This window comes from Mauremys reevesii, linkage group 24, assembly GCF_016161935.1.
Source record: "Mauremys reevesii isolate NIE-2019 linkage group 24, ASM1616193v1, whole genome shotgun sequence".
Classification (NCBI taxonomy): Eukaryota; Metazoa; Chordata; order Testudines; family Geoemydidae; genus Mauremys; species Mauremys reevesii.
In genome coordinates, this window is record NC_052646.1 from 21,153,513 (window position 1) to 21,181,202 (window position 27,690).

Consider the following 27,690-nt stretch of genomic DNA (forward strand, 5'->3'; position numbering starts at 1 on the left):
GGGGACAGAGCCTGAATTTATGGCTGGTCCCCTAGGCAGCTGGAGGTCAGGGGGCGGAGCCCAGCACAGTCCCCACCCTCAGCACAGCAGGGGGCGGAGCCCAGCCCTGTGCCCACCCCCAGCATGGCAGGGGGCGGAGCCCGGCACAGTCCCCGCCCCCAGCATGGCAGGGGGCGGAGCCCAGCCCTGTCCCCGCCCCCAGCATGGCAGGGGGCGGAGCCCGGGACAGTCCCCACCCCCAGCATGGCAGGGGGCGGAGCCTGGCAGGCAGAGGCTGACACAAGCCAGGAGCACATCAGGTCTCAAAATATTTAACATTATTAAAAGTCGTCACTTTCCAGGTGTCCATGTCCCCCCCGCAGTTCCCATGGTTACAGAGGCGGGGCCAGTAGCCTGCAATGGGTGGGTCTGGGTGCCACCATGGGGATGGGAGGAGCCACTGGCAGAGCAGAGCAGACCATCCTAGCTGGGGGCAGGGGGGGAGGCAGGAGCACCTGTGGTGGAGCAGACCATCCCGGCTTGGGGGGGGAGGCGCTGGCATCCGTGGTGGAGCAGACCATCCCGCCTGTGGGGGGCAGGCGCTGGTGCCCATGGTGGAGCAGACCATCCTGGCTGAGGGGGTGGTGGGGTGCAGGTGCTGGTACCCGTGGCGGAGCAGACCATCCTGGCTGGGGGAGGCAGACGCTGATGCCCATGGCGGAGCAGACCATCCTGGCGGGCGGGGAGGCGCTGGTGCCCGTGGCAGAGCAGACCACCCTGGCGGGGGGCGGAGGCGCTGGTGCCCGTGGCAGAGCAAACCATCCTGGTGGGGGGGGGGGACAGGCGCTGGTGCCCATGGCGGAGCAGACCATCCTGGCGGGGGGGGCAGGCGCTGGTGCCCATGGCGGAGCAGACCATCCCAGCTGAGGGGCGGGCAGCGCTGGTGCCCGTGGCGGAGCAGACCATCCTGGCTGCGGGGGGCAGGCGCTGGTGCCCATGGCGGAGCAGACCATCCTGGCTGCGGGGGGCAGGCGCTGGTGCCCGTGGCGGAGCAGACCATCCTTGCAGGGGGGCGCTGCAGTCCATGGCGGAGTGGACCATCCCGGGGGAGCCAGTCAGGCCGGGGTGTAGCAGGAAGGCGGGCGAAGCTCCCAGAATGCTTTGCTTCCAGCCGTGCCGCTCAAGGCCCTTCATCTGCTGCTGCCTGTGGCGCCCCCCGGGGGAGACGTCTGGCTATTGTCCCAGCTGGTGCTGCCACCAGCCTCCGCCCCTGGGTCCGAGTCCTGGGGGGGCGCAGGCTCCGGGGGCTGCCCCTCCGCGGCACCTCCACTGCCCGGGCCCCCCGGCTCGGGTGTGCTGGGCGCCTGCTCTGTGGGGGTGGCCGCCTGCATGATTTTCTGCCGCACCTCACGGATCTTCAGCTGCAGGCAGACCTTGGTGGGGAAGATGTCGGAGTAGCGGGCCTGGAACGCGGCCGTGGCCTGGGCTGCGGGAGACAAGACATCACGTCAGTGACGTGGGGCCAGGTTCCAGGGGGACCCCTCGCCAGCACTGGGACATGGCCCCTGTAGGGCAGAGGCCGGTTCCAGGGGGACCCCTCGCCGGCGCCGGGATGCAGCCCCTGTGGGGCGGAGGCCGGTTCCAGGGGGACCCCTCGCCGGCGCAGAGATGTGGCCCCTGTGGGGCGGGGGCCAGTTCTGCGGGGACCCCTCGCCAGCGCTGGGGGGGTGGCCAAGGTGGGGCCACACAGCAGTTTGGTACAGGACACGAAGGAGATGCCTGCATCCCACAACTCTGGGCTACAGAATTGCCGGGGCTGGAAGTAGCCAGGACACGGGGTCCTGCCCCACTCCTGGAGCCCACAATTGTCCCTACATTACACCAGGAGATACACTATGGCACTCCCTACGGAGCCCCTCGCCCCGCTCCCTGCCCCACGGTGCCCCCTACAGAGCCCCAGGCCCCGCTCCCTGCCCCACAGTGCCCCCTACGGAGCCCCCGGCCCCGCTCCCTGCCCCACAGTGCCCCCTAGGGAGCCCCCGGCCCTGCTCCCTGCCCCACAGTGCCCCCTAGGGAGCCCCCGACCCCACTCCCTGCCCCACGGGGCCCCCTACGGAGCCCCTGGCCCCGCTCCCTGCCCCACAGTGCCCCCTACGGAGCCCCGGGCCCCGCTCCCTGCCCCACAGTGCCCCCTACGGAGCCCCCGGCCCCGCTCCCTGCCCCACAGTGCCCCCTAGGGAGCCCCTGACCCCACTCCCTGCCCCACGGGGCCCCCTACGGAGCCCCGTCGCCCCACTCCCACAGCACAGCGCCCCCTGGCAGTGGCCCCGGCAGCACTGACCTGAGGGGAAGAAGCCGTGGTCCTGGAAGAGCTGCATGACCAGCGCCCGCCTCTGGTCCAGGGTCCGGCGCAGCGACGAATACGGGACCTTCTCGTACTCCAGCTCCCCCAGCACATCCTCCGCCTCCGCGCCTGGGGGGGAGGGGCCATGAGCCTCTGCCCCGCCCCTTCCTGCTGGCAACGCCCCGCCCCTTCCCGGCAGCCCCACCCCAGGGTGAGCCCCGCCCCTACCCACCAGCCCCCCCTTCCTGCTGCCCCGCCCCTTCCCACTAGCCCTGCCCCAGGGAGCCCCGCCTCTTTCCACTGTCCCCGCCCCTTCCTGGCACCCCCACCCCTTCCTGCTGGCAACGCCCCGCCCCTTCCCGCCAGCCCCACCCCAGGGAGCCCCGCCCCTTCCTGCTGCCCTGCCCCTTCCTCCAGGCCACACCCCATCCCGCCCCATCATTCCAGCTCTGCCCCCCTGGCTGGGCCCCGCCCCCAGGCCTCACCTGTCTTGTCGAAGGTGAAGATGTCGCCCTCGCACTTGGCGCTCTTGGGCGTGTTGGGCTCCGAGCTGCAGCTCGAGCGGCGCCGCATCTTCCGCTTGGGCGAGATGGGGTCCTCGGTGGAGGAGTCCAGGTCTGGGGGAGGCCGAAGGGTTAACGAGTCCCCCAGCCCCTCCTGCTTGGGGCCTCTGCCCCCCCGAGCCTGCTGGGGCCCCTCACTCCCGATCCCCGGGCCCTCACTCCCAACCCCAGCCCCGCGCCGGGCCCCTCACTCCCGACCCCCAGCCCACCGCGCGCCGGTGCCCTCACTCCCGCCCCGCCGCCCCACGCGCCGGGCCTCACTCCCGCCCCGCCGCCTCACTCCCGCCCGCCGCCCCGCGCTGGGCCCCTCACTCCGCCCCGCCGCCTCACTCCCGCCCGCCGCGCGCTGGGCCTCACTCCGCCCCGCCGCCTCACTCCCGCCCGCTGCCCCCACGCGCCGGTGCCTCACTCCCGCCCCGCCCCTGGTGCCTCACTCCCACCCCGCTGCCCTCGCGCCGGTGCCCCTCACACCCGCCCCAGCCCCGCGCCGGTGCCCCTCACTCCCGCCCCGCGCGCCGGTGCCCTCACACCCGCCCCAGCCCCCGCACCGGTGCCCTCACTCCTGCCCCCACGCGCCAGTGCCCTCACACCCGCCCCAGCCCCCCGCGCGCCGGGGCCCCTCACTCCCGCCCCCAGCCCCCCGCACCGGTGGAGTTCTTGCGTTTCTTGCGGTAGCTGCCCAGGATGGCGCGGGGCGACGTGGCCAGGGACTGCAGCGTGGGCGAGGGCAGAACCTCCTCGGGCTTGAACTCGGGCAGCTCGGCGAATCGCTCCTCGAAATCCACCTCGGACAGAACCCTGCTGGGGGAGGGGCGGGGCGCGTCATGCACCGGCTCTCCCGGACGCCGGGGTTCCCTCCTCTCCCCCCAGCCTGACCCCAGGAGCAAGAGTCCCCTGACCCCGGCCTTGACTCCTAGGCCATGTGACCCCTGACCCCAAGTGACCCCCGAACCCCACGTCACTCACTTGTCCACCGAGTCGAAGGTTTTCTTCAGCGGTGGAGGCCGGACTTTCACCTTCTTGCCGCCCGCCCCCTCCTTGCGCTCGGGGCCCTCGGCCGCACCGGGGGTGGGGCCTGCCCCCCGGGACCCCTCCCCAGAGCCAGCGGGAGCGGGGCTGAGCGCAGAGGACGACGAGGGGCCGGCAGCAGGGGCTGGGGCTTCAGGGCGGCTCTCAGGACCCGGGACCCTCCAGTCGGGAGAGACGGGCCCCCGGTGGGTCTGCGGGGGAGAGAAGCGTTAGCACCAGGGGCAGGAAAGGCCTTGAGGGAGGGGTGGTTCGGGGGAGATCAGGGAGTAATGGGGGACTGGTGGGGTGGGGGGGCGGGTCACTCACTAACTCGGGGCCCTTCCCCCAGGGGCAGTGGGTGGGGTGGGGGCAGGGGATGGGGGCGGGTCGCCACTGTCTCACGCCCTTGCCCCCCAGGGGGCAGTGGGTGGGGGTGGGGGTGGGGGCAGGGGGATGATGGGGGTTCGCTCACCGTCTCGGGCCCCTTGCCCCCCAGGGGGCAGTGGGTGGGGGTGGGGGCAGGGGGATGATGGGGGGGTCGCTCACCGTCTCAGGCCCCTTGTCCCCCAGGGCAGCTCCGGGGGCGCTCGCCGGCTCTCTGGGTGTTCGTTCCTCACTGGGCCCTGGCGCTGCCTCCCGCTGGCTCCAGCCCTCACCGCTCTCAGCCTCAGGCGCTGGGTGCTGGGGGGGCACGGGCGAGGGGGGGCGCCCATCCCAGCTCTCCGGCTCTGGAGCTGGCCCGGGCTGGGGGGGCTGGGGCGGGGAGGCGGGGGCAGGCGGCTCGGGAGGCTCCCTGGGGCTCTCCAGCTCCCGGGGGACGCGGGGGGGCCCCCCGGGCTCCATCTGCTGCCCCCCCAGAGGCCGGGTGGGGCCAGGAGACGGGGCCGACTCGTAGGAGCCCACAGGGATGCTGGCGATGGCGGCCTTCACCTTCTGGGGGCCGGTGGGGCGCAGGGACCGGGCAGGCGCTGGGAAGGCGAGGGGCCCTGTGGGGTGGGGGGTGGGGGAGAGAGAGAGAGAGAGAGAGAGAGAGTGATGGGGGACCAGGGACCGGGGACCTCCCATTCACCCCCCGCTCCCCAAAGCTCCAGCTCCAGTTCCATACCCATGAGGTGGAGCCTACCCCACTCCCACCCCATAACTCTGCCCCCAGCCCATACCCATAAGAATCTGGCCCTGCTCAGCCCTGCCCCCATTCAGTGGCCACGTGGGTGGGGCCCTGCCCAGCCCCGCCCCCCGTTCCATAGCCCCACCCCCATTCAGTGGCCACGTGGGTGGGGCCCTGCCCAGCCCCGCCCCCCGTTCCATAGCCCCGCCCCCATTCAGTGGCCCTGTGGGTGGGGCCCTGCCCAGCCCCACCCCACCCCCTGTTCTATGGTCCCACCCCCATTCTGTGGCCATGTGGTGGCAGTGGGGCCCTGCCCAGCCCCGCCCCATTCATACCCATGGGTCCAGCCCCCATTGTGCCCTGGCTGCCGGCACTGCTCCCCTTGGGCAGGATGGGGGCAGGGACGGGGCTGGCCACGCTGTAGACGACACCGTGGGCGGGTGATGGGATGGGGCCGGCGCTCGGGGGGCCGGGGTAGATGGCCGTGATCACCGGGCCGCTGCAGGAGGGGGGCAGCTGGGGGCTGGGCAGCGGGGAAACCCCCACCTGCCCCGGGGCCAGCAGGGGGCTCTGCCCTGGGGAGAGAAACGCCAAGGGTGAGATGGAGGGACGGACCCGCCCTGGACCCCGTCCAGCGCCATCCCCCCCAACCCAGCCCCCCGCCCAGCGCCATCCCCAACCCAGCCCCGCCCCGTCCAGCGCCATCCCCGCCCCACCCCCAACCCACCCCGCCCCATCCAGCACCATCCCCGCCCCACACCCCAACCCAGCCCCAGCCCCATCCAGCACCATCCCCGCCCCAACCCAGCCCCCGCCCAGCGCCATCCCGCCCCAACCCAGCCCCGCCCCATCCAGCACCATCCCCGCCCCACACCCCAACCCAGCCCCGCCCCATCCAGCACCATCTCCCCACACCCCAAACCCAGCCCCCGCCCCATCCAGCACCATCCCCGCCCCACACCCCAAACCCTGCTCCCGTCTGGCCCCAGCCCCCCGGCTGCAGCCCTGACCCAGCCCCCTGCCACCATCTGCTGCCAGCCCCTGTGCCCCCTGGTACCCCCAAACCAGCCCCCCACCTGGCACCAGCCCCACACAGGTTACCCAACCCAGTCCCAGCCCCTGTCCACCCCCCCACCATTTACCCCACACAACTATCTGCCCCTCCCCGGTACCGACACACCAGCGCCAGCCCCGCCAAACCCGGGGGAGCAGGGGTCTGGATTGAGTGTATCACCCCCGTTCACAGCCCCACCCTTACCCGAGAGCAGCGGCTGCACAATGGCCGGCCCGCTGGGCCCGATGGCCGTGAAGCCCAGGGCCATGGGGGCCGGCCCCACAGGGGCCTGCACATAGGTGGCGGCGGGGGCGGCGCCAGGCTGCGAGGGGGCGGCTGAGGTGCCCAGGGTCAGCTGGTGCCCGCCTGTGGACTGCACATAGGTGATCCTGGGCAGAGAGGGGGGAGCGTTACTGGCAGGCGGGGGGACACGGAGCCCTGCCCCCCCACTGCCCCGGTCCCTACCTGGTGGTGGAGGAGGGCAGCAGCACCTTCTGGGCCTGGCTGGGGGGTCCCACGAGGGCCGTGGCCGGGCTCAGGGGGGGCGCCAGGGCAGCGCTGTTCGGAGTGGAGGGCAGCGGCGTCAGCTGGATGATCTGGGGGCAGAGCAGGGGGGTTAGAGGGACCCTGCCGCCCCAGCCCCCAGCCGCCCCCAGCCGCCCCCAGCACAGACACACACTCACCTTGCTGGCGGGCTGGGATCCGTTCTGCAGGGGCACCGGGAAGGGCGGCGCCACCTGGGCCATCGGGCCGGCCCCACCCCCGGGCCGCACCGTCACCTGGGGGGCTGCCACGGGCACCAGCACCTTCCCCTGCACCAGGTGGGCCGAGCCTCCGGGGCCCGGAGCCTGCACCGGAGACACCGACTGGGCTGGGGGGAAACGGGCGCATCAGGGCGGGGGGGGGAGTCCCTGCCCCACCCCACGCACCAGCCATCCCCAACCCCCGAGCCAGCCAGGCCCCTGCCCCGGGCGCCCCCCTCACCTTTGGGTGCGGTGGAGACGACGGTGACGGCGGTGCTGGCGCTGCCGGGCCCGGGCTGGAGGATGGGCAGGCCGTGGGGCGCGGCGGCGAGGACCTTGCTGCTGGTGGGGGGCAGGGTGAAGTGGATGCTGGCGGCTCCGGCCCCTGCCCCCTTGCCCCCGGCCACCTGCAGCTGCTGGGGTAGGGTGGGCAGGATGTACTGCACCTGGGTGATGCCCCCTGCCTTGCCTGGCGCCCCCGACAGGAGGCCCTGGGGCTGCAGGATGCCCAGGGGCACCGGCCCGTTGGGGCCAGCCCCCGGGGGGTTCTGGGTAATGAACTGCACCGAGGGCTGTGGCGGCAGCACGGTCACGGGGGCCGGCCCGGCCGCCGCGCCCCCCGCCTGCCCCACCAGCAGGTTGGTCACCACGTTTCCGGGGGCCGCCGGGGCCTTGCCCATCGGCCCGAGCACCAGGTGGGGGGAGGGGGCCTGGCTGGCGGGGGGCGGGGGCTTCTTGTCGGCGGAGAGCAGGCCGATGCGACCCACGGGCACGGCCTCCGGCTTGGCCCCCCCCAGCACGGCCAGGGGCGGCGGGGCCGGCTCCGGGGCCAGGGGGCTGAGCAGGGGCCCGCCCTCGCCCACGCCCCGGGGGAAGGGCTTGCTGGCGATGAGCACGGGGGTGCTGCTGACCGGCTTCACCACGTTGGTGACCACGGTGGAGGCGGCGCGCGCCAGGCCCGGCACCCCCCCGCAGCCGCTGAGCGAGGGGGCGGGCACCAGCACGGTGCCGGCGGACAGGCGCCCCGGCTCCGGCAGCACCAGCGCCTGCAGCACCGGGAGGAGATGACCGAGGGCCCGGCAGCGCCCGGCTCGGCCCCCCCGGCACTGTCCGCCTGCTTCCGGCGGTAGGCGGGGGCCAGCTTGGCAGGGGTGGGGGCAGGGGCCGGGCCCCCGTGAGTCCTGGGCCTTGAAAGGGCCGAGCGCCAGCGGGAAGGGGCTGTAGGGCTGGGCCAGGGGGGGCTGGTCGGCGCCGTGGGGCAGGTCTAGCTCAGGGGGGGCTGGTGGGCGGCAGGGAACGAAGGCGCCCGAGGAGGGGGGCAGCGGCGGGGAGCGGATCACCGGGGAGAAGAGCTTCCGCCCGAAGCCCTGGGGGCAGAGAGAGACACGGGGGGAGGTTCGGTACTGACCCGCACAGCCCCACTGCCCCATCAACCCCACAGCCCCACTGCCCCCATCAACCCCCCCACAGCCCCACTGCCCCCACACAGCCACTCCCTGCCCCCCATCAACCCCCACACAGCCCCACTGCCTCTCCCTGCCCCCCCATCAATCCCCCCAGCTTCCTCTGCTCCCCAGCCCCCACCTTGCCGTCGGGCTCCTCGCCCGAGGAGGTCTCGCTCTCACTGTCTGTCACCCGCTCTTTGCACTTCAGGTCGATGTCGGGTGGGTTGAACCCGTCGTCCGCTGGGGGGCAGGAGGGGGCAGAGTCAGTGACGCCCCAAGGCCCCCCTCACTGCCCGGATCCACCCCCTCCCTGCAGAGCTGTGCCAGGGAGGACACGGGTGTGGGGTGTGCGGCCATACAGCGGGGCCACGGCGGGGGCTAAGGGGTGTTCTGGGGGCAGTGGGGAGTCCAGGGGCTCGGGGCAGGCTCCGAGGGGGCCGGGACGTCTGGGGGTTTCGGGGAGGCTCACCGATGACATCATCGTCCCCCTCCTCCTCGCAGATGACCATGCGCTCCTCGTCGCTTGTCATGTCCTCGCTGGCCACGCGCTGGGAGCGGGCGGTGCGGGGGGCCGGCGGCAGCAGGGGGGGCCGGGGACCCTCACCTGGTGCTGCGAATGGGGACCCCGAGGGGCCCGGCCCCCCATACTGCCCCTTCCCACCGGGGTAGGGCGACGGGCCGGAACACATCTGCAATGGAGCGGGGAGCGATTGAGGACTGGGACCTCTGCACCTCCTCCCAGCAGGGCCCCCCAACCCTCTGCCCCATGAGGGATCCCATTCCCCCACCCAGCACGGCCCCCCACCCCAGACACAGTCTCCGCACACCCGCCCAGACCCCAATCCACCATGAGCCCCCCGCCCACTCCCGCAAACTCCCAGCCCCCCGGTACCTGCGTGAGCTCCTGCAGCGCCTGGCTGTCCCGCTCCCCAGCATCCAGCCCGTGCACCCCGCTGTGGGAGAAGGCCCGGGGCCGCTGCGCCCCAGCCCCCGGCACATGGATCAGCCGCTCCCCGGGCACGTGCCCTGTGGCCCCTGCCTTGCCCTCTGGCCCCGCCAGCGCTGGCATCTCCGAGGAGGCTACAGGGGGAGAAGAGAGGGGCTGAGCTGGCTGTGGGGGGAGCCCCATGGGGGGGAGAGGGAGGGGGAGGGGGGGTCTCACCTCCCAGCACAGCAGCCGTGCCCGTCTCCGACATGCTGCGCTCCCGCGCCTCCTTCGGGCCCCCGCCCGGCCCCGGCGCCGAGGGCTTCGCGTCCGAGCTCGACTTCTTCCGGTCCTTGTTACACCACTTCCAGTCGGGGTGCGCCTTGAAGTGCGCCTCCTTCACCTGCGCATGGACCAGGTTAGGGGGCGCCCGCCGGATCCCCGACTCCCCCGCTCCCCGAGTCACTGGCCCCCCACCTGCAGCAAGGTGTCGCCATGCCCGCCTCGCCCCACCGCTGACCCCAAAGCTGGGCCTCCGACCCACCTTGCTGTACCCTCTGCAGCAGCGTCCCCATACCCGCCTCCCCGTCCCCCTGCTGACCCCAAAGCTGGGCCCCCGACCCACCTTGCTGTCCCCTCTGCAGCACCGCCCCCATACCCGCCTCCCCGTCCCCCTGCTGACCCCAACGCTGGGCCCCCGACCCCCCCCGGTGTCCCCCCGCAGCACCGTCCCCATCCCCACCTCCCCGGCCCCCTGCTGACCCCAAAGCTGGGCCCCGACCCACCTTGCTGTCCCCTCTGCAGCACCGTCCCCATACCCACCTCCCCACCGCTGACCCCAATGCTGGGCCCCGACCCCCGCAGCAGCACCGCCCCCATCCCCGCCTCCCCGTCCCCCTGCTGACCCCAAAGCTGGGCCCTGACCCACCTTGCTGTACCCTCTGCAGCACCGTCCCCATCCCCGCCTCCCGCCCCTGCTGACCCCAATGCTGGGCCCCGACCCGCCTTGCTGTCCCCACAGCACCGTGTCCCCATCCCCGCCTCCCCGCCCCTGCTGACCCCAAAGCTGGGCCCCGACCCCTCGCTGTCCCCTCTGCAGCACCGTCCCCATCCCCACCTCCCCGCCCCTGCTGACCCCAATGCTGGGCCCCCAACCCGCCTTGCTGTTCCCCACAGCACCGCCCCATCCCCGCCTCCCGCCCCTGCTGACCCCAATGCTGGGCCCCGACCCGCCTTGCTGTCCCCACAGCACCGCCCCATCCCGCCTCCCGCCTCCCGCTGACCCCCGCCCGGTGCCCGCACCTGGAAGGCCAGGTCATGGTACTTCTGCTTCTCCTTGGGCCCCAGCGCGTACCACCACTCGCCCAGGATCTTGCTGACGGTGCGGTTGTCCTGGTTCGGGTGCCGCTGGTGCACCAGCGCCCGGTGCCGCTTGCTGAAGATCATGAAGGCGTTCATGGGCCGCCGGATATGGTCCTTCTCCCGCTGCAGGACAGGGAGGGGTCAGTATGCAAACGAGCAAAGCACCCACAGCCAATCACATCCCTCCTCCTGGGAGGCTGGGGGGGTCTAGAGGAGGGGTCAGTATGCAAACAAGCAACACACTCGCAGCCAATCACATTCCTCCCGCAGGGAGGGGGGCTATGGGGGGTCCTCATGGAGTGTTCCATGTATTAAATAAAGGGAGCGGTGAGTTCCCATGGCACATTCCATGTGGGGGATGAAGGGGGCTGGTGAGTTCTTGTGGAGCATTCCATTTGGGGGATGGTGGGGGAATTAAAATGGAACATTCCAGGTGGAGGGGCGCATGAGGTCTTGTGGCGCGTTCCATGTGGGAATTAAAGGGGGGGTGAATTCTTGTGCTGCATTCCACATAGGGGAAAATGCACTTGGCCTTGGGGAGGTGCAAGTCTCTCTGGACTGTTCCATGCACACAACACTGTGGAGGGGGGAGGGGGCAGGAGCACTTGTCTCTGTACCATTCCATGCACAGGGCTGGGGGGGGAACGGGTCTCTCTGGGCTGTTCCATGCACACAGTATTGCGGGGGGGGGAACACTTGTCTCTGTACCATTCCATGCACAGGGCTGGGGGGGAACGGGTCTCTCTGGGCTGTTCCATGCACACAGTATTGCGGGGGGGGGGAACACTTGTCTCTGTACCATTCCATGCACAGGGCTGGGGGGGGAATGGGTCTCTCTGGGCTGTTCCATGCACACAGTATTGCGGGGGGGAGGGGGGGGAACACTTGTCTCTGTACCATTCCATGCACAGGGATGGGGGGGGAACGGGTCTCTCTGGGCTGTTCCATGCACACGGCCGGGGAGGGGGGACAGTCTCGCTCACCTTGTTGGGGCTGCGCCCATCCTTCTCGGAGGAGGAGTCTCGGTCCTTGGGCAGAGCGCTCAGCGACTGCGTCCGGCGCTTCCCAGGCTGCAGAGGGAGCTGGATCTCGGGGGACACGATCGACAGGAACCTGTGCGGGGTGGGCGTCACTCTCGTAACCCTGCTGCCCCTCGATCCCGCCACGTCCCTGACCCCTCCCCAACCTCCGCCCAGCCTGGTCCCTGACCCAGATCCCCCCACATCGCACCCCCAACCCTACCCCTGCCTCCACCCCACAAGCCCCAATCCCCCACAAACAACCCTCCTCACTCCCCCACCAGCCCCATGTGCCCCTATTCTCCTCAAACCTCTGCACCAGCCCCATGTCCCCTGTGCCAGCTCCCTGTCCCCCATCCTCCTTGCACCAGCCCCATGTCCCCTCATCCCTCTCGTACCCCCCGCCAGCCCCATCCCCAAATCCCCACACCAGCCCCAGCCCCTGCCAGCCCCTTTCCCCATCCCCTCACACTAGCCCCATGTCCCTCAACCCCTCCCCCACTCACGGGTCATCGTGGTCGCTCTCTGTCTCGCTGTCCAGCCTTGGGGGCCCCGGGGCCTCGTCCTCGAGCTGGGAGGGGCCCTCTCCCCCTCCAGCCGCTGCCGTGGCCTGAGGGGCTGAGGCTGGACTGTTGGGGCGGGAAGCCCCCAGCTCAGCCCCCGCCACCGCCCCCGGGAGGTCATGGGCAATGGCCGCTGATTCTGGAGGCTCTGGTAGGGGCAAAGATCAAGAGCAACAGCCCATGAGAACGCACCAGGCCGAGAGGGGCCGTTTTTGTGGGTCACACTGAAATGCAACAGCGCGCGCTCCCCTGCTGGCTTCACTCCTTGCTTGCTGCACGGGCACCATTTTGGTGGGTCACACACAAAAGCCAGCAGCTCCCCTGTGCTGGCAAGGAGCTGGTCTGGCTTAAAACCCCCCCGGCCCTCCCCAAGTGGCCCACATGGGGCTGCCCCACCCTCACCTTTGTTCTGATTGCACACCGGGGGGTGATTGACAGGCTGCTGCCCCTCGCTGGGCTGGACGGAGGAGTCCGGCTGGCTGGGGGCCAGGAAGGGCACAAGGGAGTGCCACGGGAACACGGCCACAGAGCGCGGCTCCACGTTGGTCCAGACTGGAAGGGAGAGAGCAGGCAAAGGGTTAAACACACAGCCAGGATGCCTGGGTTCTCTCCCCAGTTCTGGGAGGGGAGTAGGGTCTGGTGGGTTAGAGCAGGAGGGGCTGGGAGCTAGGACGCCTGGGTTCTCTCCCCCCGGGTCACTCTGCCTTGGACCGTACCCCCAGTATTGGGGCTCCCTGGCCTTCCCCCATGCTCAGGTGGCCCCCCATACTCCCAGCAATGGAGAAGGACTCGGGAGTTTTCCTTTGCACCCTGCCCCCTACCTGGGGGTGAATGGGGGGAGGAGCCCCAGAGGTGCAGGCTGTAGGAGGGGAGGGCAGGCGTGGGGACTCTGCTTTGACCCACAACGGCTGCCAAGCCCAGGGATGTATGTGGCGAGGGGAGCCCCCCAGCACTGATCTGCCCAGCACTGAGCCAGCAGCCCCCCAGAGTAGGGCATCACCCCACGCCACTCCCTGGAGGGGGTAGCTCAGAGCGCAGGACAGGGAAAATACGCAGCACCGTGTCCCCCCCAGCAGATTCCCTCCCCGTGGGGCCTCTCAGGCTGAGCAGCACTTCCGGCGGGGGGGGGGGGGGGGCACACAACCACACACAGCACCTGCGGCCCTGCCACACACCCCAGCACAGTGCAACACGCACAGCAACACACACACACGCACACAGCAGCACAACACAATGTCCTACAACCCATCACAGCCCTTACACACACAGATGCCCCAACACAATGCAGCTGGGCCATCCAACACACACACAGCTGTACCACATCCTGCAACACGCACACACTGCAACGCTACTCAGCCATGCAACATAACACAACACACCCCATCCTGCAGCGCAACGCAGCTCCGCAAACACAAATACACCAGGACATCCTCTAACACCCCACGGCAACCCGAGTCCTGCCCAACCTGCATCACACAAAGCGCCGCCAGACACCCGAACGCAACAACCTCCGTGCCCCACCAGTGAGACCCCAGGCTGCCCCCCACACCTGCCTGTTCAGGCCTCAGCCTGACCCCCGCCTGGGCACAGCCCCCTTAGGCCCCAGCACCCACATGGGCAGGCCGGACACGCCCGGCTGCAGCCCCAGCTACGTGGTGCCCACCCCCCAGCTGCCTGTGCCACGGTGGGGAGCTCCCCACAGCCACCCCCCACAACACAGCACCTGCCAGGGCACCAACCCACCTCCCACCCCAGCCCCGCTGCCCGGCCCGTGGATCCTGCCCAGCCCCCTGGCCTGCAGGGCGCCCGGGCGCTGCCCCGGCCCAGGAGCAGGGCGCGTGCGCGGCTAACTCAATTATTAAAGCCCTTAAGTGGCTGGTGGTGGGGCGCTGCCGGGAAGCCGGCGCTGCCTTCCTGTTCTCCGGCCGGTGACCACATCCCCCGGGGGGGGGGTGGGGACAGGATGGGAGAGGATTTCAGCGGGGGGGGTGTCGCTGCACCCCCCAGCCTGGGGGGCTCACATCACTGCTCCCCGCCCCCCCCGATAGTGCCAAATTCCAACCAAGGATGGGTTTGAAGGGCTGAGGGGGGGCACAGACCCACCCACCCCAAAAGGCGTCACGGCCACACGAGCACAACGCCCTGCAGCAGGGTCAGGCAGGAAACCTGGGGCACTGGCCAAGGTCACACAGACAGCCAGGGAGAGAACCCAGGAGTCCTGGCTTCCAGCCCCCCTCCCCACTCCCACTACACCCACTCCCCTCCCACAGCCCGGAGAGAACCCAGGAGTCCTGGCTCCCAGCCCCCCTTCCCCCAACTCTAACCACCAGACCCCTCTCCAGAGGGCGGGAGAGAACCCAGGAGTCCTGGCTCCCAGCCCCCCTCCCCACTCCCACTACACCCACTCCCCTCCCACAGGCAGGAGAGAACCCAGGAGTCCTGGCTCCCAGCCCCCCTCCCCACTCCCACTACACCCACTCCCCTCCCACAGCCAGGAGAGAACCCAGGAGTCCTGGCTCCCAGCCCCCCGTCCCCCAACAATAACCACCAGACCCCTCCCCAGAGGGCGGGAGAGAACCCAGGAGTCCTGGCTCCCAGCCCCCCTTCCCCGCACTCTAACCACCAGACCCCTCTCCAGAGGGCGGGAAAGAACCCAGGAGTCCTGGCTCCCAGCCCCCCTCCCCACTCCCACTACACCCACTCCCCTCCCACAGGCAGGAGAGAACCCAGGAGTCCTGGCTCCCAGCCCCCCTTCCCACTCCCACCCCCACAGGCAGGAGAGAACCCAGGAGTCCTGGCTCCCAGTCCCCCTCCCCACTCCCACTACACCCACTCCTCCCACAGCCAGGAGAGAACCCAGGAGTCCTGGCTCCCAGCCCCCTTCCCCAACTCTAACCACCAGACCCTCTCCAGAGGGCGGAAAGAACCCAGGAGTCCTGGCTCCCAGCCCCTCCCCACTCCCACTCCCCCCCCACAGGCAGGGGAGAACCCAGGAGTCCTGGCTCCCAGCCCCCCATCCCCGCACTTTAACCACCAGACCCTCTCCAGAGGGTGGGAGAGAACCCAGGAGTCCTGGCTCCCAGTCCCCCTCCCCACTCCCACTACACCCACTCCCCTCCCACAGGCAGGAGAGAACCCAGGAGTCCCGGCTCCCAGCCCCCTTCCCACTCCCACTCCCACAGGCAGGAGAGAACCCAGGAGTCCTGGCTCCCAGCCCTCCCCACTCCCACTCCACCCACTCCCCCCCACAGGCAGGAGAGAACCCAGGAGTCCTGGCTCCCAGCCCCCCTCCCCACTCCCACTCCCCCCCCCACAGCCAGGAGAGAACCCAGGAGTCCTGGCTCCCAGCCCCCCTTCCCCGCACTTTAACCACCAGACCCCTCTCCAGAGGGCGGGAGAGAACCCAGGAGTCCTGCGCGCTGCACCTGGCAGGCGAGGGGCAGATCTGTGCTGGGAAGTTAATTCAGACTCTGGGGATGGCACCAGCTCAGCCGGCCCCAGAGCCCGACTGCCCCGGGGGAGCCCCGGCCTCGACGGGGGGAGCAGGGGGCCCCGGTGGCCCGTCCAGTCCTCAGCCATTGTGCTGGGGCTGTGACCCAAACATTCGGTCACTACCCTAGAGCCAGATCGGGGCCAGTGCCCCAGAGGGGAGGGGAGGGGAGGGGAGGGGAGGGGAGGAGCCTCGCATCCCATTCCTGGCCCCCACAAGCCAGCCCCCAAACATGGATCTGGATGGGACCTGGCGCCCCACACCCCACTCCTGACCCCCAGCCAGTCCCCCTCCCATGCAGGACCTGGTGCCCCCCAAAGGGGAGGGGCCCCACGCCCGGTGACCTGCTCCTGCCCCCCAGCCAGTGCCCCCCACGCAGGACCCCAGAGGGGAGGGGCCCCGCGCCCTGCTCCTGCCCCCCGGCCAGTGCCCCCCACGCAGGACCCCAGAGGGGAGGGGCCCCGCTCCTGCCCCCCCCACGCAGGACCCCGGGGCCCCCGCGCCACTGACCGAACATGCCGAGGCCCCGCCGCGGCGGGGGCAGCGCTGCCGGGGCCGCTCGGTGGAGAACATCGCGGGGCGGGGCGCGCATGCCCCACGCCCCTGCCGGCCGGGGCGCCTCACCCCGGCGAGGGCGCGCGGCGCGGACGGGCGCGAGCGGGGGGCGCGCGCGCGGGGGGGGTCTCCGCCTGTCGCCGTTGCCGGGCACCCGCCGCCTGTCGCCGCGTGTCCCGGCCCGGCCCCGCCGGGGGACAAGGGCGGCCCCCACGCACCCCGCGTCACGCAGGCCCATCGCCCCCCGCCGCCCCATTGGCTGCGCCGCCCCGGGTCATTCACATGCAAATGAGCGGCGCTCACACACGCCGCCCGCCCATTGGCCGCCGCGCCGACGTCACCGCTATGCAAATGAGAGGCTCGGCTCCCATTGGCGGGGCGGCGCCGCCAGCCATTGGCTGCTCCCCGGCAGCCCGCTCAGCCCGGGCCCTGCTGCGCCGCGCCCCTCACCCGGGCCTCGGGGCACGGCAGGACACGGGGTCACGTGGGCCGGCCCGGCACGCGCCTGCACAGGCAGCGCACGCACTCATGCGCACGCCTGACACACTCACACTCCTGTGCACATTTAACACGCTCACTCACGCTCCACACCCGCTCGTGCGCACGCCTGACACACTCACACTCCACACACACCCTCGTGCGCACGCCTGACACACTCACACACCACACACACCCTCGTGCGCACGCCTGACACACTCACACTCCACACACACCCTCGTGCGCACGCCTGACACACACACACGCCACACACACCCTCGAGCGCACGCCTGACACACCACACACACCCTCGTGCGCACGCCTGACACACTCACACACCACACACACCCTCGTGCGCACGCCTGACACACTCACACGCCACACACACCCTCGAGCGCACGCCTGACACTCACCACACACTCCTGTGCCCATTTAACACGCTCACTCACGCTCCACACCCCACTCGTGCACGTCTAACACACGCACACTCCACACACACCGTCGGGCACACGCCTGACACACACACACTCCACACACCCTCGGGCGCACGCCTGACACACACACACCCTCGGACGCACGCCTGACCCACTCACACTCCACACACACCCTCGTGCGCACGCCTGACACTCACACTCCACACACACCCTCGTGCGCACGCCTGACACACTCACACTCCTGTGCACATTTAACACGCTCACTCACGCTCCACACCCGCTCGTGCACACGCCTGACACACTCACACGCCACACACACCCTGGTGCACACGCCTGACACACTCACACGCCACACACACCCTCGAGCGCACGCCTGACACACTCACACGCCACACACACCCTCGAGCGCACGCCTGACACACACACACACCACACACACCCTCATGCACACGCCTGACACACACACACGCCACACACACCCTCGAGCGCACGCCTGACACACTCGCACGCCACACACACCCTCGAGCGCACGCCTGACACACTCACACGCCACACACACCCTCATGCACACGCCTGACACACTCACACGCCACACACCCTGGTGCACACGCCTGACACACTCACACGCCACACACACCCTCGAGCGCACGCCTGACACACTCGCACGCCACACACACCCTCGAGCGCACGCCTGACACACTCGCACGCCACACACACCCTCGAGCGCACGCCTGACACACTCACACACCACACACACCCTCATGCACACGCCTGACACACACACACGCCACACACACCCTCGAGCGCACGCCTGACACACTCGCACGCCACACACACCCTCGAGCGCACGCCTGACACACTCACACGCCACACACACCCTCGTGCGCACGCCTGACACACTCACACGCCACACACACCCTCGAGTGCACGCCTGACACACACACATGCCACACACACCCTCGTGCGCACGCCTGACACACTCACGCCACACACACCCTCGTGCGCACGCCTGACACTCACCACACACTCCTGTGCCCAGTTAACACGCTCACTCACGCTCCACACCCCACTCGTGCACATGTCTAACACACGCACACTCCACACACACCCTCGGGCACACGCCTGACACACACACACTCCACACACCCTCATGCGCACGCCTGACTCACTCACACTCCACACACCCTCGGGTGCACGCCTGACACACACACACCCTCATGCGCACGCCTGACCCACTCACACTCCACACACACCCTCGTGCGCACGCCTGACACTCACACTCCACACACACCCTCGTGCGCACGCCTGACACTCACACTCCACACACACCCTCGTGCGCACGCCTGACACTCACACTCCACACACACCCTCGTGCGCACGCCTGACACTCACACTCCACACACACCCTCGTGCGCACGCCTGACACTCATCACACACACTCCTGTGCACAGTTAACACACTCACTCACGCTCCACCCCCCACTCATGCGCTCGCTCATGCTTGTGTGCACGTCTGACATGCTCACTCACGCTCCACACAGACACTCATGTGCACTTCTAACATTCACACCCCCCCAAACTCCTGCAGCTGACATGCTTGTAGCAGTGTGTGCTCTCCAGCCACACTCCCACCCAGGCCTCCCACTGATGCCCTGGTGGGCATGAAATGCTCACATGTTCTCACACCAATACCTGCGTTTACATGCACACACAGGCACGGATACAGAGCAGTGTGCACTAGCATGTTTTCACACCCAGCTGTGCATGTTCACTCTCACAGAGCTATGCACATCTCCTGTGCACACTCCTCACACACACACGTGGACATGTTGACACTAACACACATGTGCTTTCTCTCTCACCCACACAGCTGGACATGCTGACCCACTCACCCACCGACTTGGAGACACACACACCCTGCACACTCACACCCAGACACTGACGCATCTGGCTCTGCTGACACACACAGGCTGACCCACACATAGCTGCTAACACACACACACGCTCCCAGGGGCGCTGGCTCCGTGCTGGCTTCCCGCCGGCCGCTCGCTGGGGGCCCAGCTGCATTCTTGGGATAACCTCCCCCCACACCCAGGGGCAGGGGGAGGAGCTGGCCCTGCCAGGGAGGCCCTGGCCCCCACGTCCTGGGGACCTGCCAACCCAGGGCCCGTGCGCGCTCCCCACATAGGCTGCTGGGCCCGGTGTGAGTCAACACGGCCTCTGCCCACACCCCGGGCAGGCTGTTTCCCCCAGCCTGGGTCAATGGGGTAGGGGGCAGAGAGAGCCCAGCCACCGCCCCCCAGCCCTAGGCTGAGAGCTCCTGGGGCGGGCACAAACACACCACCCCAAAATACACCCACGCTGCAAGCAAGAGACACACAGCCCCCCCCAAAGCACCCACAGACACACACCGGAGACACACCCACGCAGAGAGAGACACGAATGTGCAGTAGGCGACACATGCACCTTCACCCCACAAAAGAGACAAGATACACTGAGAGGGACACACACACGCCAATGCACTGGAACACCACACGACGCACAGCTGCAGTTTAACACACTCGGACACATAGAGCAGAGACACAACGAGAGCAAGACAGTTACCAACGCGGCCGCACACCTGAAGAATAAGAACATGCACCCCCTGTACAGAAAAAAACCCCACACACCGCACAGCCAGCAAGAGACAGCCCACAACACACACACAACCGCCCACAATGTACAGAGTGTAACACACAGCAAGTGAGATGCACTGCGCACGCACACACACACACGCAGAGCGCACAGGGCCCATCCCCTCCAGCAGAAGGGACACACACACACACACACAGCAGGACTCAGCCCCTCCAGCAGGGGGCGGCAGGGACACAGAGGCTTGGGGTCCCCGTCCCCCCATGCAGTTCTGGGGGGCAGCGAGGGGGGATGGCCCGTGGGACATTCCAGTGGCCACCAGGGACGCATCTCACAGCCAGGGGACTGGGGGGGGGCGACCATGAGGGCACAAAAGGAACTAAGGGGCAACCTGTCCGCCCTCCCCCACCCTGGGGCAACCCTGCCCCACACAGGAAGGATGTGGTCTCCCTGGCAACCCCAGACACCCACCCCCAGAAAGCAGCAGCTGTTGCCAAGGACTCCATGGGTCTCCAGGGCGACCCAGAGCCCAAGTACCCCCCCAGCAATGCCAGTGTGGGCAGGCGAACATGCAGAAGCAGACGACAGCACATGGGGGAGGGACGGAGGGAGTGCAAAGGGGTGCAAGAGAGTGCGAGATGGCCAGTGAACGTGCGATGCGTGTGAAGCTGCCCGAGCACGGCTGCGCCAGAGACACCCAGCGCCACTGGGCCCCGTGCATGTGAGCAGGTGCTCCGGCCCTGCGAGCGTGACGCTGTGGCTAGGGCTGGTGTAGCCTGCGCCCCCTCCACCCCAGCCCCACTGCTGTGAGACCCTGGAGCATGGGGGCGGTGTGCCCATACCCAGCATCGGTCTGGATAACACATTCGTGTCGGTGGGAATGGGCAGGCATCGGTTTACATGCTGTGCACGTTTGACAGCCTGGAGCTGCCAGGACAGGTGTGCACAAGTGTGCAGGAGCAGCGGGCGAGGTGTGAGCACAGTGTTGTGCCGAGTCTGGGGTGTGTTAGGTGTGCCAGAGCCACGTGTGTCCCACAGGGCTGTGACTAAGGTGAGGGGGTCTGTGAAACATGCTGTCCAGGCAAATGACACGTGAACTGGGCGTAACACACTTGTGTTCATGACTGTGCTCCGTGTAAGTATGTCTTGTGTGCAACTGCTTTTGTGCACATCTGTGCCAGCCACACGTGTGCTGGGGAGGGCTTGTGTACACGCATCATCACGGGGGGGTGGAGAGGCCGGCTCCGTCATGTCCCCTGAACTCGTGCGACCCCATCGCACGCCCACTTGCACACCCACCCCTCTCGCTCCAATATAAATAGAGACAGGGCTAGGAGCACAGGGAGATGGTCGCTCTGGTTACCAGTTGCCAGGAGACGGCAAACTACATCCCCACTACTGCAGGGATGGTGATGGGAGGGGAGCAAGGGAGCTGCCCGTTCACACCCCGGGGGCAGGGAGCTGGGCCCCACCCCCCCAGGGATTCCCCCCCCCACTTCCACAAGACCCGGCCCGGGATGGAGGCCTCTGACCAGAGCCCCGGCTCAGTGCGACAGCGAGTGTGTGAACTCTGCACTGGGAACCCCAGACCTGTGCAAGAATGAGTGTATGAAAGGGCTAGTGTGCGAATGCTGCCCCAAGAGCCCCAGGCTGTGCAAAACTGAGCACACGAGTCCCACGTGCAAGCCCTGCACCAGAGATCCAGGCCTGGGTAAGAACAAGCCCGATGGAGAATCGCCGAGGCGCCCCCACCAGCCTAGGTGAGCAAGCGTGGCTAGCACCGGACAGTGGGGCGGGCGCCAGCAGGGTGTGGTGACAGCCACGTGGGGAGCCAGGCCCCCAGGCCAGGCAGCGTCTCACACACACACACCCCATCCCCTGCAGGGCACTGGTGTCTCTTGCACACACACCCAGGGCTGTGCACGCTCAGCATCACACACAACCATGTTCCTCCCGTCCCACCCGCTGACCCCAGGGCTCCTCCCCAGCCAGAGGGCATGGGGTGGCAGGGGGGGAGTTAACTTTTAGGCTGAACTAGGCTAGAGATCGATGTCGAGAGCTGAGCTGAGCCCACATACTAGCATTCAAACAAAGGCACAACTCCATACCCAGCACCCCTCTCCCGGCGCTGGGATGTGGCCACCTCTGGGGTGGGGCGCAGGGGCTGGTTATACAGGGACCCTTCACCCAGCGCTGGGATGCAGCCACCTCTGGGGTGGGGCGCAGGGGCTGGTTATACAGGGACCCTTCACCCAGCGCTGGGATGCAGCCACCTCTGGGGTGGGGCGCAGGGGCTGGTTATACAGGGACCCTTCACCCAGCGCTGGGATGCAGCCACCTCTGGGGTGGGGCGCAGGGGCTGTTCATACAGGGACCCTTCACCCGGCACAGATAAGCAGGTTCAAGAGCAATGTATACGAGAGGGGAGAGTGCCCCCTCCTGAGCCCCCACCCCACTCCCTGCAGCCTGAGGCCCCCCCGGAGGTCCCTTACCTGTGCCAGGCCGGCCCATGATGATCTCTTTCTTGGGGGCCGGCGGGCCGGAGTAGTCGTTGGGCACAATGACAGGCAGCAGGGCGGCCGGGGAGGGGTGGAAGGCGACCGGCTGGAAGGGGGAGGAGACGCTGAAGACGGGGGGCGCCTGATCCGGGGCCGGGACGGCGCTAGGCTGGCTGCAGGGCAGCGCCCGCCCCATATTGATGGGCACCGGCACCTGCAGCTGTTCTTTGGTGCCCACCTTGCCCAGCCGGGGGCTGCCGGCCCGCCCCTCCCGCGGCTTCTCGGTGAACTTGGAGGGCAGCGGCACGTCGGGGTTGCGGACAATGACGGGCGAGTCCCGCTGCACGGCCGGCACACGGCGCACCGTGGGGCTGGGGTCGGAGGTCAGCCCTGCCGGCGGGGAGAGCAGCAGCAGCGGCGAGGCCTGCTGGGAGCGGGAGGAGAAGGGCCCGGGGCCAGGGGGCGAGACGGCCCGGAAGCCGGCCGGTGTGGAGGGGGTGGGGGTGTGGGAGACCGACTCCACCCCCGAGTCCAGGCTGTCGCTCTTCTGGAAGTCGGCGCCCCCGCCCGGCCCGCCATGGGGCGCCTCCGCCTTGCGCTTGCTGGGGCTCATGGGTACGGTGAAGGTCAGGTTGGTCTGGAAGGTGGGCACGATGCCCGAGGAGTGCCGCTCCCGGTGAGGGGCGTGGTGCAGCATCTCGGGGCTCAGCACCCCGCCCCCCGCCCCCTTGGGCGTGCTGGCGCTGACGTGGCGGCTGCGGGCAGCCGCCCGCTGGATGACGGGCGAGGCGTTGATGGGGCTGAAGTTGGCGGGCCGGAAGCCGAAGAGGGGCGAGGGGGACGGCGAGGGGGCGGGCGAGAAGGGCGACTGGGTGGAGACGGGCGAGAAGGACGGGGTGCCCGAGCGCGAGCTGCCCAGCGACACCAGCATGACGGCCGCCTCGCACTCGTCGAACTCGAAGCGGGACAGGTCGGCCGGCGCCACCAGGCGGGGGCGGGAGTCGCCGCGGGCGCTGCTGGCCTCGCTGTCGCGGGACGTCTCATCCCAGTCGAACTCAGCGCTGCCCTCCCGCAGCCCGCTGGCCCGGCCCTCCGACAGGCTCTCCAGCTCCTTGGTGCGCATGGAGAGGTGGCGGGAGCAGTAGCCGCGCCGCTGGGACTCCTTCATGCAGCCCTCGCGGGAGCAGAGCCGGCGCCACTGTTTGCCGTTGAACTTCTTGCGGATGCCGTTGGGGGTGCAGACCACGTCCCCCTTCTTGTACTTCTGCTGGGCGGCCGTGAGGGGCGTGCGGGAGCGCGCCGAGCCCGGCGTGCTGCACTTCTCCACCGACACCACGCTGCTGCTGCGGCTGCCGCCCGCCTCGGGGCTCAGCAGCGGGGAGGCCTGCTCCTGCCGGCGGGCAAAGGCCGGGGACTTGGGGGGTGACAACAGCTGCGGGGCGGCGGCCGGGGGCTTCTCCTCCCCAGCCCCCCGCACGCCGGCGCTGATCTTCGAGACCTCGGCGTCCTCCGGCTGCTTGGGCTCAGGGCAGGGGGGCTCCTCCTCCTCCTCTGGCTTGGGGGGCGCGGCGACAGCCGGGCCCCAGGGCGAGCGCAGCAGCCGCAGGCCAGAGCGTGGCACCCACACCGTGTCCTTGCGGGGGGCCGGGCCGGGGCCGGCGAAACGCACCTTGTAGGAGGCCGGCTTCAGGCTCACCTCCAGCACGGTGCCCTCGTAGTAGGCCGTCTCCTCGGGGGCCACGCAGACGCAGACGCGGGCCCCCACTGCCACAGCCCCCGCAGAGGGTGTGGTGTCCAGGACCACGTCCAGGGCCCCCGAGCCCAGCGCCCCCTCGTAGTAGGTGACGGCCCGGTCGCCGGCAAACTGAACTCCCAGGTCCTGGCCACGCCGGACGTGCTTGACCACGGCCGGCTGGAAGATGCCCTGGCGCCGGGCCAGGACCCGCTGCGAGCGCAGCAGCCGCAGGTCGTAGTCGCTGGGGCCAGGGGCCGTGCCCCACAACTCCCCCCCGGCTCCCTTGGCATCCTCGTCGGCCGAGTGCTCGCTGGCCGTGTCGGTGCTGGAGGAGGGGCAGTGCCCAGCGCCCTCCTCGCCCGGCGCCCCGGAGCCCTCGGACCCGCTCCACTCCTCCCCGGCCGCCGGGTTCTTGCGGGGGGCTCGGGATTTGAAGGTGGCCGTCTTGCGGCTCAGAGGGGGCTCCCCTGGGGGGTCATCGCAGCCCGGCTCCCTGTCGGGCGGCTCGTAGGGGTCACTCTGCCGCCCAGGCAGCTCCCGCGAGCCGGGGTCCATCTTCACTGGCATGAGATGGGGGCCTGGCAAGGGCAGGGGCTGGGCAGGGCTTTCCTCTCCGCCTCCCCCGCCCCCCTCCTCCTCCCCTGCCGGCTTGGGCCCCCCCTCAGCCGTCCTGCGCTTCTGGGTCTTGGCCCGGGTGGACGGGGGAGAGCGGCTGCTGCTGCTGCTGCTGCACGAGGAGGAAGAGGAGGAGCTGGCAGCCTTCCTCGCAGGTTTCATCTTCCAGCCTCCAGGCCGGGTGGACACACAGCACCTGGGAGGACAGGAGGGGGAGACCATGTCAAGGGGTGAGGTCTGGACAACCCAACCCTGGGGCCCCTGAACCCCAACGCACAGCCCTGCTAGCCCAGCCCCGGCCCGCCCCACATCCCGACTGGCAGGAGGGAGTTTGTGTGTATAGTCAGTGCTGGGACCTTGTGTCCACCCACACATGGGGAATGGGGGGGGGGGAGGGGGGGCGGTAAGCCCCTGTGTGGGAGAGGAACATCCCCTTATACACCCTGTTCATGGCATGGGGCTAAGTCTGCCCTCCCACTTACCTGTTTGCTCCAAATCCTGGCCCGGCCCAGCCTACCCCCGGCAGGGAGAGCTTAACCAAGGTTGTAGAGGTGGGGGGGGAATCTCTCTGCCCATGTGCAGATCTTAAAGCCCCCCCAGAGTGTGTAAATGTGGGTGGGACGTCCATCCCTGCCCCCCAATCTCAGGCAGAGCCCCAAGAGTGGCTGGAATGTCACCCCCTCCCCCTTAGACGGAGGGAGGGAGGGAGGGACATCGGCTGGGCCCTGCCTGGCTCCCCTGGAGTCCTGGGCCGCCTGGCCTAGCAGGGCCCCTCTGGAAGGAAACGGGGCCAGAACCACAAACCCCCCCAGTACCAGGGAACCCCAATTCCAGGGCCAGCCCCCACAACCCCTCGCCTACTCACCTCCCCCAGCTCCAGCCTCCCCCGCCCCCTAAGACATCCTGATATCCCCCATGCCCCATGGCCCCGAGTCTGTCAGGCCCAGAGAACCCCCATCTCCCCCCAGACACACACGCTGGGGTCTCCTGAGTGGCTCACCACTCTCCACCCCATAATATGATCCCAGGGGGTCCCTCTGACCTGGGAAACCCCATCTCATAATAGCAACGCAACCCCCTTGCCCACCCCACAAAAAATGGTGTAGCCCTTTCCTGCCACACTACTGAAGGTTGGTACCGCTGGGAGGGGGGGGGGGGCTCCTCTCATTTTCAGGGGGGGGGTCAGTACTGCCCGGGAGTCAGTACCACCCCAGGGGGCTCCCCCCATTCTCAGAGGGGGGGTTGGTACCGCCGGGGACTCCCACGCTCGGGGGTTGGTTGGTACCACCGGGACTCCCATGTTCTGGGGTTGGTTGGTACCACCGGGGCCCCACATTATCATGGGGGGGGTTGGTTGGTACCGCCCGGGGGGCTCCCCACATTCTCATGGGGGGGGCTGGTTGGTACCACCGGGGGGCTCCCCACATTCTCATGGGGGGGTGGTACCGCCCGGGGGGCTCCCCACATTCTCGGGGGCAGGGGGTTGGTTGGTACCGCCCGGGGGCTCCCCACATTCTCGGGGGGGGCTGGTTGGTACCACCCGGGGGCTCCCCACATTCTCGGGGGGGGCTGGTTGGTACCGCCCGCGGGGGCTCCCCACATTCTCAGGGGGGGTTGGTTGGTACCGCCCGGGGCCCCACATTCTCGGGGGTTGGTTGGTACCGCCTGGGGCTCCCACATTCTCGGGGCTGGTTGGTACCACCCGGGGCTCCCACATTCTCGGGGCTGGTTGGTACCACCCGGGGCTCCCACATTCTCAGGGGGGGTTGGTTGGTACCGCCCGCGGGGGCTCCCCCATTTTGAGGGGGGGTTGGTACCGCCCAGGACCCCCCGTTTTGAGGAGGGGTGGTTGGTACCGCCGGGGGGGCTCCCCCCATTTTCTGACGGGGGGGTGGTTGGTACCGCCCGGGGGACTCCCCCCATTTTCTGATGGGGGGGGTGGTTGGTACCGCCGGGGGGGCTCCCCCCATTTTGAGGGGGGTGGTTGGTACCGCCCGGGGGACTCCCCCCATTTTGAGGGGGGTGGTTGGTACCGCCCGGGGGACTCCCCCCATTTTCTGATGGGGGGGGTGGTATCGACCCGGGGCCCCCTTACCTGTTTGCCCCCCCGTCCGAGGGGGAGCCGAGTAGAGCCCTACCCCTATCCAGGGGGTTGGTACAGCCCGGTCCCCCCTGCACCACAGGATGGTCCAGCCCGAGCCCCTCTCGGCCCCTCCGAGCCCCTTTTACTCCAACAGACAAAATGGTGAATGAATCCGGACCAGCTGGAGCCGCCGGCCAATCAACGCACACAAACCTCTGACTGGCAGCCGCGAGGTCCAACGGACACGAGGCATGACCTGCACACGGCCCGCCCCCGAAAAATGGCAGTGGCAGTGGCCAATCAGAGGCGAGGAGAGGCGAGTACTATCCCAGGCTCCTCCCGCCCCTTCCCTTCGAGTGACACTTACAGTAGTCAATGAGAGGCCGATAGCGGGCACAGGAGGCCGGGGCAGGAGGTACAGTAGCCAATAGCAGAGAAGGGGCGGGGCGGGGCCAGGCCCAGACTTGTTTACCTGGCGCTGGGAGAGGAGGAAGCGCGAGGTTGCGCCGCGCGTCAGGGGAGTTGTAGTCCGCATCCCGGCACGAGCCCCGGCGCCCCCTCCCCGCGGAACCACTACGGCTCCCGGCATGCAGAGCGGCCGCTTCCCGCTCCGCGCGGGACCTGCCGGGAGATGTAGTCCCCGCCGGCGGGCTCCCCAGACTACATCTCCCAGCAGCCCCCGCGACCGACCCCGCTCCAAGCCAGGCCTGGTGCCGCATGGTGCATGCTGGGAGATGTAGTCCTCGCCGTGGCCCGCCCCAGGGAGGCACCTGGGCTCTCCCCCCGAGGAAAGACTGCAACTCCCATCACCCCCCGCGGCGGCTCCGCCACACCCCCCCGCAGGGCCTAGGAGCGAAACTCCAAGGGGAAAGGGCAGGAGCCCCCTCCGGACGCCCTCCTGGGGACGGGTTATTTGCATGTCATTTGCATCTCATTGGCATATTCATGAGCTCACCCGGCAGTCTCTCCCGGCCCGGCCCCGTCGCGCCTCGTCCGGGCTCCTCGCGCTTCCTCTCAGCAACAGCGGAGCCGCCGCGGCCCGCGCCGCGGCCAATCAGCG

The 27,690-nt window shown here is 69.2% G+C and overlaps 1 protein-coding gene across 5 annotated transcripts; it reads right to left on the minus strand.

The window, feature by feature from the left end:
- Positions 1–302: 302 nt before the first annotated feature.
- CIC (capicua transcriptional repressor) lies at positions 303–27,690 on the minus strand. 5 transcript variants are annotated; one of them, XM_039512904.1, is made up of 21 exons: positions 27,586–27,690; positions 22,192–24,743; positions 12,516–12,665; positions 12,057–12,261; positions 11,515–11,644; positions 10,472–10,654; positions 9,407–9,572; positions 9,137–9,324; positions 8,714–8,933; positions 8,384–8,484; positions 7,041–8,166; positions 6,740–6,927; positions 6,522–6,652; positions 6,261–6,445; positions 5,338–5,577; positions 4,441–4,880; positions 3,853–4,106; positions 3,533–3,687; positions 2,809–2,940; positions 2,321–2,452; positions 303–1,465 (listed from the first exon to the last, which is right to left on the minus strand). In XM_039512904.1, the coding sequence occupies exons 2-21, from the start codon at positions 24,707–24,709 to the stop codon at positions 1,170–1,172; spliced, it is 7,140 nt and encodes a 2,379-aa protein (XP_039368838.1). In that variant the 5' UTR covers positions 24,710–24,743; positions 27,586–27,690; the 3' UTR covers positions 303–1,169. The 5 variants fall into 5 exon arrangements, with proteins under 5 accessions (XP_039368838.1, XP_039368837.1, XP_039368839.1 ...); XM_039512903.1 differs by lacking the exon at positions 27,586–27,690 and adding an exon at positions 27,103–27,417; XM_039512905.1 differs by lacking the exon at positions 27,586–27,690 and adding an exon at positions 26,643–26,948.